The 14,985-nt window shown below is 35.0% G+C and overlaps 1 protein-coding gene across 4 annotated transcripts in view; it reads right to left on the bottom strand.

The window, feature by feature from the left end:
• The window catches only part of ATM (ATM serine/threonine kinase), a 162,209-nt gene that overhangs the window by 125,651 nt on the left and 21,573 nt on the right, over positions 1-14,985 (bottom strand). For all 4 annotated transcript variants that reach the window (XM_045837996.1, XM_045838016.1, XM_045838005.1 and 1 more), the window contains 8 exons: positions 13,327-13,492; positions 12,458-12,696; positions 10,511-10,674; positions 6,544-6,713; positions 4,414-4,785; positions 3,806-4,000; positions 2,985-3,080; positions 1,671-1,896 (listed from right to left, as the gene is read on the bottom strand). In XM_045837996.1, the coding sequence (XP_045693952.1) occupies positions 1,671-1,896; positions 2,985-3,080; positions 3,806-4,000; positions 4,414-4,785; positions 6,544-6,713; positions 10,511-10,674; positions 12,458-12,696; positions 13,327-13,492 (1,628 nt within the window). The remainder of the gene's footprint in view (positions 1-1,670; positions 1,897-2,984; positions 3,081-3,805; positions 4,001-4,413; positions 4,786-6,543; positions 6,714-10,510; positions 10,675-12,457; positions 12,697-13,326; positions 13,493-14,985) is intronic.

The raw sequence follows: 14,985 nt of genomic DNA, 5'->3' as shown, positions 1-14,985 counted from the left end.
ATTGAATTAACAGTGGTATAATTCTGATCATCTCTGAAAAACATCTAAGATCTCCTCGCAGAGTTGTGATAACCAGGGTTCTCAAGAAAAACAGCAGAAGTATCTCATAATGACCATGTAAGACTGCTCTTCTTAAAGTAGCACCGTGTACTGCAAAGGCCCTTAAATATTTGAGGTACAAAGAAAAAAATACTAACAGGCAAATAAATGTCTGTAACTCTTAGAACATACTCAGAAAAAACTCATATAAAGAAATATTAAAATGACCTTCAGAGCTTCTAAAAGACAAGAACCTTGACTTATTCAGCTTTTAAGACTCCAAAGACTAATGCAACTATTTTTGCAAGTAGATAGTCCTTAACCAATTTTATAAAATTTTGTATGATTTTGCAAAGGTTACACAGAAGAACAAGATTTTTGGATTTTTTGTTCCTATATTGTAGGGAATGGCATTTTAGGGGAAAACACAGTATACCATATTACTTTCTAAGGAAAGTGGTTATAACTGTAATACAGAAGAATGTCAATATTTAAGGTTAAGGCACATGAAATGTCCCTTCTCTGGTTCTTCAACTCACTATTCCTGGCTACTGAATTCACTCCTTTGAACAGCTTCTGGTTTTTATTTTATTCAACAAATATTTTATCACCTACCATTTAACAAGGCATCATGGCATATACAGAGATTAATTATATATCTCTTTCCCTCCTTTAAGGAGTTTATAGCATGGTTTTAAGAGGTATTTGTGTATAAAACATATACACAAATTTTGGTACAAGGAAGATGCTAAGTGACCTTTAAAAACGGAAACATTAAGTATTATGAAAATTAAAAGACAAATTGTTGTGGCTGAGATTATCTACGAAAGGATCTAGCAAGGATTTTGACATGAAGATGATCTGAATATATGGCAATGGGTAGAAAGACATGAGAGTTTTGGCAGAACAATACACAGGAAGAGAATTCGTGAATTAACACCACAAAGGAAATGATATGAGAAATTACTGAATGATCTCTAAAATATGAGTGACTGATACTTCACTTATTACCATTTATTAATCACTTTTACCACGTCAATTACCACCAAAATTTATGACACATATTTTTCAGACCATAAGACACAAAATAGGATAAAATTTTGAAGCAAAAAATGTGGTAAAATATTTAATAACATAAGTAACATAATATTTCACCAATGTAAATGTAAACAGAACTCAACAGCAGCATTAACCACCATTATTCCTCCCGAATTGGGGGGGAGGGGGAGTGCATTTTATACTCCAAAAAATACGGTATATCAGTTTCAACTATGTCAGTAATGTTGCTGTTATTGTTAATACTTCCTTCCAAAAAATCCCTACACAAAACTGAATCACTTTTTCCTAAAATAATCGCTGTACTCAAAAACATTATCATTCCTCCTAAATCCACCCAAAGAATTCCACTTCTACAGTGTCATCCAGAATTCTTGGCACAAAAAAGTATTGAATTATTATTCTTCAGTTTTCCTTTTTTCATGCTATTTCACTATTAGCTAACATGTACTGTCACTTTGCTTTTAAAAGTAAGGTTCTCACAATCTTTAGTGCCTTTCTTTTCCTACCCATTTCTCCTTCCTACCAGTCTACCAAAGTGGAAATACAGGCCTTAGTTCTTTTTAAAAACTCACCTCAGATGAATAGCTATTTAGAAGCCGTTCTGACAGTTCCAGAAGATAGCGATCCAGTGATTCCTTGAGATTTTGGTGGACAGAAAAGCCTACAATGGATTTAGGCTTTTCTATAGCACATTCTTTCATAATATTTAAAAAATCCATTTTGTCAAACGTTGTCTGAAGAAATAGTTCTTCAACTGCTGAGAATGAAGGCTCTTGTTTCTCTTTCTGGTGGTGTTCACTTCAAAAAAGAAAGATTTTTAATTTATAATCAAACTACCTAATACTTCATCTTCATATAGCAGCATTCTACTACAAATGAAAACATTAACTTATTCAAAGACTGTTTATACAATCAATGGATTAGTCTTTCAAATGCTCCTCTTCTTTGGACTTTGATACCTATTTGTATCAAATTTCATTATTCAATAACCAATTTTACTAAGAGATGGGCAAAAGTAATACAAGTAACAATCTCAAAGGCAAATTCAAAAAGTATTGAAAATAATATATTAATAACACTGGATATAAACATGAAGAATAACATTAAATCATTTCCTTTTCTAACCTTTGATTTCTCCAAAATGTAGCATTTTTTTTACTTATGCTCTCTTTAGAGGGATATTAGAAACCTTCATGTCAGTGAGTCATTTTCAGTCACAGTGAAAAAATAAGCCTTTGAGTCAATTAACTAAAAAGAGGTTTTAAAATTTATTTTGTTTTCCTTTTCCTCAATTATCACTGGGATTTTTTTTATCATTAGTTTTTAAAGCTAACATAGTCAGATTTTATTTTACATATAAAAATGGGTCATATCTTGCCCTGACTGGTGTGGTTCAGTGGATTGGGCATGTTCTGCAAAGTTAAAGGTCAGATTCAATTCCCAGTCAGGGCATACGCCTAGGCTGTGGGTTCTCAAGGGGGGAGAATGAGAGGCAACTGATCAATGTTCCTCTATCACATCGATGTTCCCCTCACACTGTTTCTGTCCCCTTATCCTCTCTCTAAAAATAAATGAATAAAATATTTTTTTAAATGGGTCTTATCTTCAAAAAACTCATTTCATGTAATTTTTAATTCCCCATCATAACATTCTATTTCTTCCATTGGCAAATGTCACATTACACTATATAGCATTTAAAATAGTAAACTAGATTTAAAATTATAGAACATAAAGAGTAATCATTAATTAAAAGAAACATTTCTTGGGTTAACAGTTGTAATTTTTTTAGCTGACCAATTTCTTCAAAATTTTAAAGATGTAGCTACTACTATATGTAATTAAAGATATAACTTAAAAGAAAAACAGATTTCTATTAGATAACATACCATTCTGGTGCACTCTGGAAAAAATTCATTGTAGCTTTACAATTTTTCATAGTGAGACTCACAAGGATTTTCTCCAGTGAAAGATGTGGAAAATGACTATAAAGAAAAATAAAATCTTCACTCAAAACACCAAAAGCCATTTAAAGTCTTCTTTAAACTTAAACATCAATGTTTGGCTTTAGTACTGACCTCTAAAATTTGGATCCAAAATTAAAATTGCTTTCATCTACACTGAATGCCTTAACATTTGAAAGAAGAATTTAAAGAGCATAATTTTATGTCACTATTGTTTTTAACATTTCCCAGATGCAAAAGTGCATGGAATTTTTAAAACCCAGTTCTGAAATAAAACAGTTATGAAATTAAAGCACTGGGATCCAGAGATCTGTCTTCTAATAACTCAGTTCCAATTACTGACTATGGAAAGGTTAAGTGGGCAAGCTGCTCCCCATTCTATTCCTTCAGTCCCATTTTGTCTTTTTCTCATTTCATCCTCCCATTTCACCCAGAAGATACTCTTGTTATGATTCTAGCATACACGAGTTAAATATATGTTCAGATGACCACAATGGAACACATAAGTGCTGCGTTATATGCATATTCTTTGTGCACACCCCCTTTATTGTCCTCTTAGGACAAAGACATAGGCACAAAAAGAAAGAACACTGTAACAACAAAGGGACTATTTAATATTTAGGGGTAGCTCTGGGAAATGCTCCATTATCATTGTAAAATAAAGCCATCTAGCATCAAAGAGTACTGGATGGAGCCTCACTAAACAAAACCAAAAAAACAGCAGCACGCTACTGAATTCAAATTACCTGTGAAGAATTGGAGGCAACTCTGTACTATCTTCAAAGTCATCTTCTAACTGATAGAACAGGAGCCATTTCATTATCAATTCCCTTAAAGAAAAACTCCTATTTACTTCACATGTATTCTGTTCCATTCCCATTTTTACTGTTTCTGGAACTACATAGACTGTCAGTGCCAAAGTCAAACAGCATGTAACAGGACTACAACAAAACAAAGAATGATTAATGTTAAAAGTAACGTCTTCAAGTACATAGTATTACAAAAAATATGGTTTATGAATATTAAGCAAATAAATAATGAACTGTCAAATTACACATAAAAAATTTAAACATTTAATTCTTTAAACTGGTCTTAGTAATCTCTCCACATTTAAAACTAAATTTACATTTATTTATTTACTAAGACTATCTAAACAAACAATAAAAGTGCCTGAAACAGAATTTAACAATCCTCAACTGAACTTACAGAATCCAAAATTTAGTGGGAGGGAGGGAGGGAGGGAGGGAGGGAGGGAGGGAGGGAGGGTGTGTGTGTGTGTATGTGTGTGTAGCATGTGTGTATACATATATAAAATATAAAAACTGCAAAATCTGATACAATACAGTCAACTTACCACGAAGGTTTGCAGGCTGACCCAGTAAATAACCTCCAGAATTCTCTGTCAACCTCAACTAAATTCCCTTGAATTATGGCTCTAAGTAAGCCAAAATTTTCAGCTTGTATTTGTTCAAAACTAATATTACGTAAGGTAATAGACCAAATTTTAATCCAGAGTTTCAATAAATCTGACTTTTGTGAGCCTTCTAGGTTTGTTTTCTTGCCTTGACACAATGCAACTTCCATAAGGCATCGTAACACATATGGTGTGCGTTCCCCACGTCGTTGTTGAGGTAGAAGCTGGTATAGTATCATCAATAATGGTAACAGTTCACAATTAGGTAAACTTGCAGGATATTTTAATATTAATTGGGTTGTAATCTGTAACCTGAAAGAAAAAAAGTATACATAATTAATATGAAAATTACTCAATTTTATTACCAAATTAAAAGAAAATATACAGACAGTACTATTACAATATCCTAAGTAGAGTATCCCCATCATCATTTTCCATACTACTCTCACAATACACTGGCTCTTAAAATTTATGGGGCTCTACTTCCTAAAGTGGCAACAAGTGGCAACTTTCTGCCTAGCTGGGTAAGCTATCATATTTCCCTTACACAGAAACTTTAAAGAATAACTAAATTATTAATATTATACTCTTGAGTTATCACACCCATCCCTGTGCTTCTACCAACAATATTCCTCCAAGAAAACAAACAAAAACTTCAAAAAAAACTGGTTTCCTTAATATTAATTCCATTATTTCAATAAATATTTGCTGTGAGCCCTCTACAATGTGTCCTACTTAAGAACAGCAACTTTAATTTATTTATCTTTGTATCCCTAATGTTTGGCATACAACAAGTATTCAATTAATAACTTTTGTTAAAAAAAGATTTTATTTATTTTTTTTTTTAGAAAGAGGGGAAGAGAAGGGAAAAGGGGAGAGAAACACTGATTGGATTCCTCTCACATGCACCCCAACCAGGAACGAGCCCACAATGCAGGCACGAGCCCTGAATTGAGAATCAAACAGGTGACTTTTTGCTTTGCTGGACGATACACAACCAACTGAGCCACGTAAATCAAGGCTAATAAATAAGTCTTGACTAAATGAACAAATCAATGAATCTGAAGTAGGAACCCTGAACTATAGGAAAACAAATGAGTTTAAGCAATAGGAATCTAAATCAATACACTTTTCCCACATAATTCAATTATATTTAAACATTACATCAACACAGTAAATACCAAAAGAACACTAATCATAAGTTTCACTATAATCTATAAATTTCTAACTGTCCTTAGGCAAGTTACTTAACCTTTTTCAGTTTCAATTGTTTTTTAGTGAAGCAAACAGGTTGAACGGGATGAATTCTAAAAATTCCTACCAGACCTAATATTTTGTGATTTCACAGAATTCCACACTTTAATTATTTATGCTATATGAGAATGCTACATGAGATTAAAGAACATAGCAAATAAGAAAAAATAACCTTGCCCTGGCCAGTGTAGCTCAGATAGTTGGAGCATCATTCCCTTCACCAAAAGGTCGAAAGTTCAATTCCCAGTAAGGGTACATACCCAGGTTGTGGATTTAGTTCCAGAAGGAGGCAAGCAATCAATGCCTCTCTCTCCCTCCTTTCCTCTCTCTCTAAATCAATAAATGTATCCTTGGGTGAGGATTAAAAAAAAGAATAACCTTTTGCTAGGGTATAAAGTCCAAATTATTCTGATTTCTAAATGTTATCTTTAACTTCTTTCTAATTCAATTCTACTAAAAGGTGCTTATCTATACTACAATCTCTTTGATTTGAGTTGTATGACTCAAGTTAATTCCATAATGCATACATTAGTGATTACCTACCAGGCAGCTATTCTCCCTTATTCCCTGCTATGGTAATATGCTTAAGAAAGGTGGCCTGGTCCCAGGAACGAGCAGATGAGCCATGGTAATCTCGACATGTTCTGGCAATCACATTCCCCTTTGCCAGTGACTAGTTTGGGAGTAGGCAAATGACCTAGTTCTGGTCACTGGGATTAAAGGATTCTACTGGCTAATAAGATTAAAGGAGGTCTTTGTGAGAAAAAAATTAATGAGACTAAAATGACACTGAAAAAGGAAAAAATAGTATTTTACCAAGGCACAAGTTCAAAATCATTCTGTGACTTTTGAAGATGATCTTTTATTACATCCCAGCCTAATTCTATTTTTCTCCTTTTACAATGTACACTATAGTCACTAACTTCTCTTTGTGTGGTAATATAAGACTGAGAAATCTCCAAAGATCTGGAATCTTCATTAAAAACCTATAAAATAAAAAAGAAAAACTTAAAATTTTTTACATTACTATTATTTTCTAATTGTTCATTAAAAAATGTGTTCCTCCTCAAATGAAGATAAGGGAAGTCATAAAGCAAGAGTAATAAATCATAGAAATATATAAATATAATAATATAGTAACAAACATTTTGCATGACTGTAATGGCTGTCGAGAAAGTAAATATTACCAAGAAGAGTATTAGTTTTATTTTCTTGTAACATTTACAAAAAAATCACCAAGATATGTAAAGTAAAGAAAAAAACTTCATTTTCAAAGTAATGAAATCATAAATTTTGACTTCCGGTCAAGATGGAGGTGTAGTTAAACAGGGCTCGTGTCCTCACAAAACCACAGCAAAATTACAACTAAATTACAGACCAATGATCACGTAGAACTGTCAGACACTGAGTTGAATGGAAGTCTGACAACTACAGAACTAAAGAAACCACATCAATCCAGAAGGGTAAGAGATGCAGTGATGCAGAACAGGCAGGTCCCCAGCCCATATGTGGTGGATAAAAATTTGGGAGAGTATCTTGGGAGGGGTCCCAGATTCACATCAGGCTCCTAGACCAAGATTCTAGTGCCAGGAATAAAAGTCTCCATATCTTCTGGCTACAAAAACCAGCAGGATTGGAGTCTGTGAAATAAACTACTCAACTCCCTGGCAGTTCCTTTCAAGTGTTTGCACTGAAGTTAATCAGATGCGTTCCCCCTGAGCTCTATCATCACCCAGGTAGCAGCTTGAAAGGCACCAGTGGCACAGGGAGGAACTGAATGTCTGACGTCAGTGTGAGAGCCAGGGGACAGCTCTCTCCCAGACAGAACAGCAAGCAGAGACCATTGTACCATTTCTGAGCATTCTGCCCACAGTGCCACAGAACAGGCAGGCGGGAGCCATATCTGGGACCCCATCAATCTGGCTTACACTATTTACCCTGTCCTGGCGTTTACCTGAGGCTCCGCCCCACCCAACTTATGGCCTGCCCTCACAGCCCACCTACCACTGGCTAAACACTCGAGGACTGGCACTAGCAGAAGCCAGCTTTGGATCATAGTTTGGCTCTGCCTGGGAACCTCCAATCCCAGCATAAGTAGCAGCTATCTGCAGACTGCACTGTAGCTCATGCTGGGTTGCCCAAAGCAGAATACAGGTGGTGGCTAACCCTGACCTGCACCACCTGGGAAACTCCAGAACCTGAGAACCCAGTGGACAGCTACAGACCACATTGGAGCACCATCACCCTGACTGTGAGCAGCCAATCCTCCATGGAGAGCAGAGGTTGGTGGTCAGTGGTCACAGCCAGTCTTTGCAGCTGACTGGCCTGGGTATATCCCTGTCATTGACCTGCCAACAGCAATCAAGGCTCAACTACAAGAGGAGGGTGTACTCAGGCTACCAGGAAGGTACACCTCGAGTACCCAGCTTGGGCAATAGGGAAGGCTGTGCCACTGGACCCTACAGTACATCTTCTACATTAGACTACACTACCAAGAGAGGGAGTCCTAACAGGTCTACCTAATACATAGAAACAAACACAGGGAGGCCGCCAAAATGAAGAGACAAAGAAACATGGCACAAATGAAAGAACAAATTCAAACTCCAGAAAAAGAACTAAACAAAAGGAAGATAAGCACGCTATCAGATGCAGAGTTCAAAACACTGGTTATAAGGATGCTCAAGGAACTTAGTGAGGAACTCAACAGCATAAAAAATCCAGTCAAAAATAAAGGGTACACTAACTGAAATAATGAACAATTTACAGGGAAACAATACAGTGGAGGAAGCTGTGAATCAAATCAATGATTTGGAACATCAGGAAGCAAAAAACAACCAATCAGAACAACAAGAAGAAAAGAGAATCCAAAAAACATGAGGACAGTGTAAAGAGCCTCTGGGACAACTTCAAGCATTCCAATATTCACATCATACGGGTACCAGAAGGAGAAGGAGACGAGAAAGAGCAAGAAACTGGAAATATATTTTAAAAAATAATGAAAGAAAACTTCCCTGATTTGGTGAAGGAAACAGACATCCAAGTTTAAGAGGCACAGAGAGTTCAAAATAAGATGGATGCAAACAGGTCAACACTGAAACACATTATAATTAAAATGCCAAAGGTTAAAGATAAAAAGAAAACCTTAAAACCAGCAAGAGAAAAGAAGTTAGTTAGCTACAGGGGAGTTCCCATAAGACTGTCAGCTGATTTTGCAAATGAAACTTTGCAGGCTAGAAGGGATTGGCAAGGAATATTCAAAGTCATGATAAACAGGGACCTACAGCCAAGATTGCTCTCCCCAGCAAAGCTCTCATTTAGAATCAAAGTACAGATAAAGAGTTTCCCAGACAAGAAAAAGCTAAAGGAGTTCAGCATCACCAAACCATTATTATATGAAATGTTAAATGGGACTTATTTAAAAAAAGAAGATCAAAACTATGAATAATAAAATGGCAATAAACACGTAACTATCAACAACTGAACTAAAAAACAAACTAAGCAAACAAGAACAGAGACAGAATCACAGATAGAGAGAGCAGTCTGATGGTTGTCAGATAGGTGGGGGTTATAGAGGAATGGGTGAAGAGGTGAGGGGATTAAGAAGTACAAATAGGTAGTTACAGAATAGCCACGGGGATGTAAAGTATAGCATAAGAAATGGAGTAGCCAAAGAACTTATGCACATGACCCATGGACATGAACAAAGGTGGGGTGTCTGTGGGAAGTGGAAGGTGCTGTGTGAGGCAGCCAAAAAGTGAAAAATTGGGGAAACTGTAATAGCACAATCAATAAAATATTTAAAATACACAAACACATTGCTGTAGCTGGTGTGGCTCAGTGGATTGAGCACCAGTCTGCGAACCGAAAAGGTTGCCAGTTCAATTTCCAGTCAAGCAGGGCACATGCCTGGGTTATGGGCCAGGTCCCTAGTTGGGGATGTGTGAGAGGCAACTGCTTCTCTCTCATACAACAATGTTTTTCCCCTCTGTCTCCTTCCCTTCCCCCTCTTTAAAAGTTAATAAATAAAATCTTAAAAACAAATAAACATAAAAAACCATAAATTTAGCATTAAGAAAATACTGATAAGTGAAATTATCTAGGATGTTAACTAAACCTCTGTTTAAAAAGTTTTACTTCAGAAACATTATCATCAAATGAAGAATGGATAATGAAAATATGATATATCCATACAACTGAATATTATTCAGCAAAAAAACATGAAATACTGATTTACATTAAACTTGAAAACACGCTAAGTGAAAGAAGCCAGACAAAAAAGACCAACTATTGTATGATTCTTCTTATATAAAATGTTCAAAATAGGCATAATCGATAAACAAAGATTAGTGGTTAGTTGCTAGTTACTGAAAGAAGTGGGGAATTAGGAAAAAGTTTAGGGAAATGTACTGTAATTAAATAGAGATGATGGGTGTAAAACAGTGAAATTTCTTAAATCTACTGAATTGTATACTTTAAAATAGTGTATTTTATGCTATGTGATTTTTAACTCAGTAGAACAAAAGAAACAAACATTATGGTTAGGCAATCTTATTACATACGGGCAATATTTTAAGAATGAAAAAGTTCATCACCACTTTTACTAACTTCAAAATATGTAGAACAGTTATCTTTCAAGTCAGAGGCAATTCTAAATATTTATGGTATTTTGAAAAGAGTAGTTAGTTACATGTACAGAGTAATTTTATAGGATTTTTATCAGAACACAGTTTTTAAGAGCCCAGTTAAAAAAAATTAAGAGGAAATTTCAAAATGTGACAAATACCTGGTGACAAATATCTGCCATCAATTCAATCAAGTTTTCCTTGACGGCAACATTACGAGATCCTGAAGAATATTTTCCTCTGCTTCCAATATGACTTATCTCATTAACTAGCAGATCATATAAGTTGTACAAGATACTTTTCCATTTTTTTGATTCATAAGCACCTATAATTCAAAAAATATAATTTTTGTATACACCCCATATGTACTGCCAACTCCCACCAAATTATTCATCTGTTAAAGTGAAAACAACATTAGAAGACATCTGGTCCAACCTCTGTTCAGTACTAATGCCTCTTCTGACATTGTCCTTGACAGACTCTTTAATGGTGTCCATTTCACACTCAGTTAACTGTATTTGCTCAAAAATGTTCCCATATGCTGACCTAATATTCTCTAATCAACTCAACCGAAATCTCAATCAGCCCTGACTGGTGTGGCTCAGCAGGCTGAGTGTCATGCTACAGGTCAGGTTCGATTCCCAGTGGGCAGATGCCTGGGTTGCAGGAAGCAGCCAATCGACATTCTTTTGACACATCAATGTTCCTCTCCTGTCCTTCTCCCTTCTTCCCCTCTCTCTAAAAATAAATAAAATCTTTTTAAAAAATCTCAATCAAACTTTCTCTAATTTCTTTTCTCCCATGAAGCAAATAGTTAATAAGTTCCCTCTTTTGCATGAGGACCAATTTCTCTGTATGTCTAAGTGAAAAACACCTTACCAGTTCCTTCAATTATTACACAAATGACATGCTATCCACAATTCTCATCATCCCAGTCCACTTTTCCTAGACACACTCCAGTCAACCTATGTCCTTAAAATGTTGATTTTACAATATCCAGTAAACATCATACTCCAACCATGATCTGACCAGCATGGGGAACAATGGGCTATTACTTCCCAAACAAACAAACTACCCTTCTACCCACAAAATCTGCTATTGTAGCCTAAAACTACATTAGCATTTTTGGTATCCTCATCATCCTGCCTATTTTTAATTCATCCTAAATATGCAGTTAACTAAAACCCTAAACATGTCATACCATTTCTTCACACACCTGATTTTCATCTTGGTGAGAGCTATGTAAAAGATGAAAAACTAAGAAAAGCCACCCTTCTTTGACTCACAGAGGTTTCATGGGCTACTAATACATTTAACCATACATACTAGAACTCATGAACACACACAGCTATTTCTGATGAAGAAAAGAATAGTGGCTATAACAGTTCTTTCTTATTTTAGCTGCTATTATTCAATGTAGCATGATTTCTTAATAAGATCATTAAACTAGCCATAATGAATTGGTCTGAAGGCTAGTGCAAGCACAAAGGGAAACTCAGCCTGAATGTGAGGAAACTTGCTCAGTTCCACCAAAGAAAGTTCCTGTCTACTCAATGGGCCTAGATAAAAAGACAAATGTGAAGGAACCAAGGATGAATGGGTCATTCACTTCTGGTTTTCCCAGTAAACAGGGCCCTGCCTGGAGTAACTACGAAGTCGAAGACTACATGTACCAATCTTCCTTGGGAACTGGCTAACATGATTGGCTATTTTTAGTCCACATTTATCTATTTTATCTTCTAATAAAAGCTGTATGTGGGTAAACAAGACCCTGCCCTTCATGAAGTTCTTCTACACTTGGCCTGTGTCTTATCTCTTAGCAATAATTATTGCTGCCTAATTAACTCCTAGAGGGAATAGTATCTCATATTTGTTTGTATTCCTCATAATAACTAGCATTGTGCTAAACACATGGTAAGGCATAATATGATTTGCTACCACAGCTTCAAATTCTAAAACAATGTATGAAAAATATCATCATGACTAATATCATTACCAAGCACAGCGATCCAAAGGAAGGTCATTACCTTCTACCAAATACAGATTTCAGGCCTAACCCTACATGTTTCAATGAAGCAAATTCAAAGCAGTAAAAACTTCCTTTATACCTTTTTCTTGGGTTTTGGCTCCCTTTGGATGATGGATATAAATTTGCAGTTGAAATAATTCAATAATTACTTCTTTTAAGGAGTCGTTAGGTCTGTGTTGAGTCCAAATATAAAGCAAGGCAGGAAGAATTTCATCTCCTAAATCACACACTTGAATTCGAAAGTTAACAGCCAAAGTCTTGAGGAAGATAACAAATGCTGCTAAGATATGATTTAGACCTGCAGAAGTCTTTTCTTGCCTGTAATAAAAAATAAATAGGCTCAACTTGGTATAATGGGAAAAAAGTACACAAACTAAAGACAGTTATTAACTGCATGCTGAAAAAAATCTAATTTTCAAAAACAATAACCTTAGTCTCAGAATTATTCAGAATAAAACCCCAGCAGTACTACAGAGCAACCAAAAAAAGTTCTTCTTTGGTACTAAGGAATCACTCCTGTTAGCTCTCCCTACTAAATATTGTCTCAAATTATTCAAAACTGATTTGTAATGCCTATCATTTACAAAACGTTTCACATTAAAAACTGAGTAATACCACACAAATGTAAGATATTGATACTTCCAAAATATACTACTTTATTTAATTATTACCATCAAAAATGTGGAAAATAAAACTACTTAGAGGGTATTTAGGTTTTCCTGTCATTAGAAAAGCAAGACAGATCTCTCTCTTAGGAACATCATTTCCCATTCTGCATACTGATATTCAGCAATTGTTGGACCTACTTAATACCTTCTTTGGGAAGCCACTAGTTCCACTATAAAGAGCCAAGTTTTTAAAGTTAGTAGTATTTTTAGCCACTGAATCTATAACATAGTCTTTCAAGATCAAATTGAAATGAAACAAAACAGAAAAAGATTAGATTACCTTGCATTCTGAATAGCCTTGGAGAAAAAATCCAAAAATTTGGAATTTAATCCGTCAGTTTGTGAACAGCATCCTTTAGTCACAGCTTGAATGATTCTAGCCACTAAAACTCTATTAATGTCTTGTGAAGGTTTAAGATACAGTGTGAAATACACAGAAAACAATTCTTGAAAAACAAAGAAACAAAAATGTATTAGTTATGCTTTTTAAAAAAGAAAACTATCAAATCATGTAATTTAAATGTCACAATTCAGTTTAAAATTTAATAATCCCACAGAGAATAAAGGTTTAAATTATGCTAATATATATTTTATACAGTAAGGGCATTCCATCCTTATGTAATTGTATTTTATATAAATTGTGTTCAAGGCAGGAACAACAGGCAGAAGAATGGACACCAAGAGCCAGGCTTCAGATAAGCTACTTAACTTCTCTAATCCTATATTTCTCCATCCAAGCCTAACAAAGTACTTGACACAGTGCACATTCCACAGTTTTATTTTGTTTTAATGCTATTTGACTAATAATGGACAATTTATTTCTCACAATAGTACGGTACTTTCATTTTTGCATGAATTACTTAATCCCAAAGGCAACCTGAAGAGTGACAGGTGAAATAGGTGTAAAGAGTGAGTTGTTATGTTACAGGAAAGAAACCCCAACCTTTTTATAGTTAATGGACCGCAAGGAAACCTGTGCTTTGCTCTGGAGGAAGCCATTAATCATCTGTATCATCATCTCTATATCCCTAGGCTCACTATACAAACATACTTAAAAAAACAGTCTGGAAAGAAAGCAGTGTCTGCTCATAAGATGTGCAGAAATGTGAAATGTATTGAGAATTATCTCCCAACGCAGTAAAAAACAAAGTTGTTAATGCATGTTCTTCCCATAGAAATAATCAGAAAGTCTTCAGTAAAGTGAGTAATAACACCTATGGGTAGCTTCCTTTTCAACTGTATGTCACACGATTCTGCAAAAATAGTTCAAATACAAAAGAATAACGACAATATAAATACCTCAAACTTTAAATAGAAAAATGATTTTTCAAAGGATTCCTATCATATCTGACATTAGTTTATAGGACTCTATACCCGTGCTTCCCAAACTTTTTCCACTACATACAATATCTAAATAATGGTAAACACTTGAGTTAATACACACACATTAGAGATCAGAAAAGAGGAAAGGTTATCTTTGTCATTTCCTTCTTACTACTTAGCCGGAACAGAGAGGTAAAACAGGAAAAGCTAATAATGCAATTGTGTCTAATTAAAGCTCAAGTTTCAGGGTTTTTATGTTAGTTGGAAGAAATGCTTCTAATTGTAAAAGAATCCCACCTACTCCTCTAGTAAGTGGTAAAAAAGTTGGTGTAAGACATTCAACAAAAGTCTCAGAACGGTAGAGTCCAACTTTGAAAACGGCTGCAGTGCACTGCTCCAGATGAATTCACTTCCTCCGTGAATTCAACAGGAAAAGATCAAAGAGCAGATGGTAAAACAGCATATTAAAAGGGAGTTTCTGGATTTAAGAAAATAAAACCCCAAACATCATCATTAAATGTAGATTTCTTGGAACTTTATTTATAGATAGACAAGCATGGCATCTGCAAATAGAACAGTTTTATTTCTTCCTTTCCAATCTATATGCCTTTTATTT

Source organism: Phyllostomus hastatus, unplaced genomic scaffold, assembly GCF_019186645.2.
Source record: "Phyllostomus hastatus isolate PE091 unplaced genomic scaffold, TTU_PhHast_1.1 phas_contig_113, whole genome shotgun sequence".
NCBI lineage: Eukaryota > Metazoa > Chordata > Mammalia > Chiroptera > Phyllostomidae > Phyllostomus > Phyllostomus hastatus.
The sequence above is the reverse complement of the archived record's forward strand: the minus strand, read 5'-3'. Positions and strand labels throughout refer to the sequence as shown.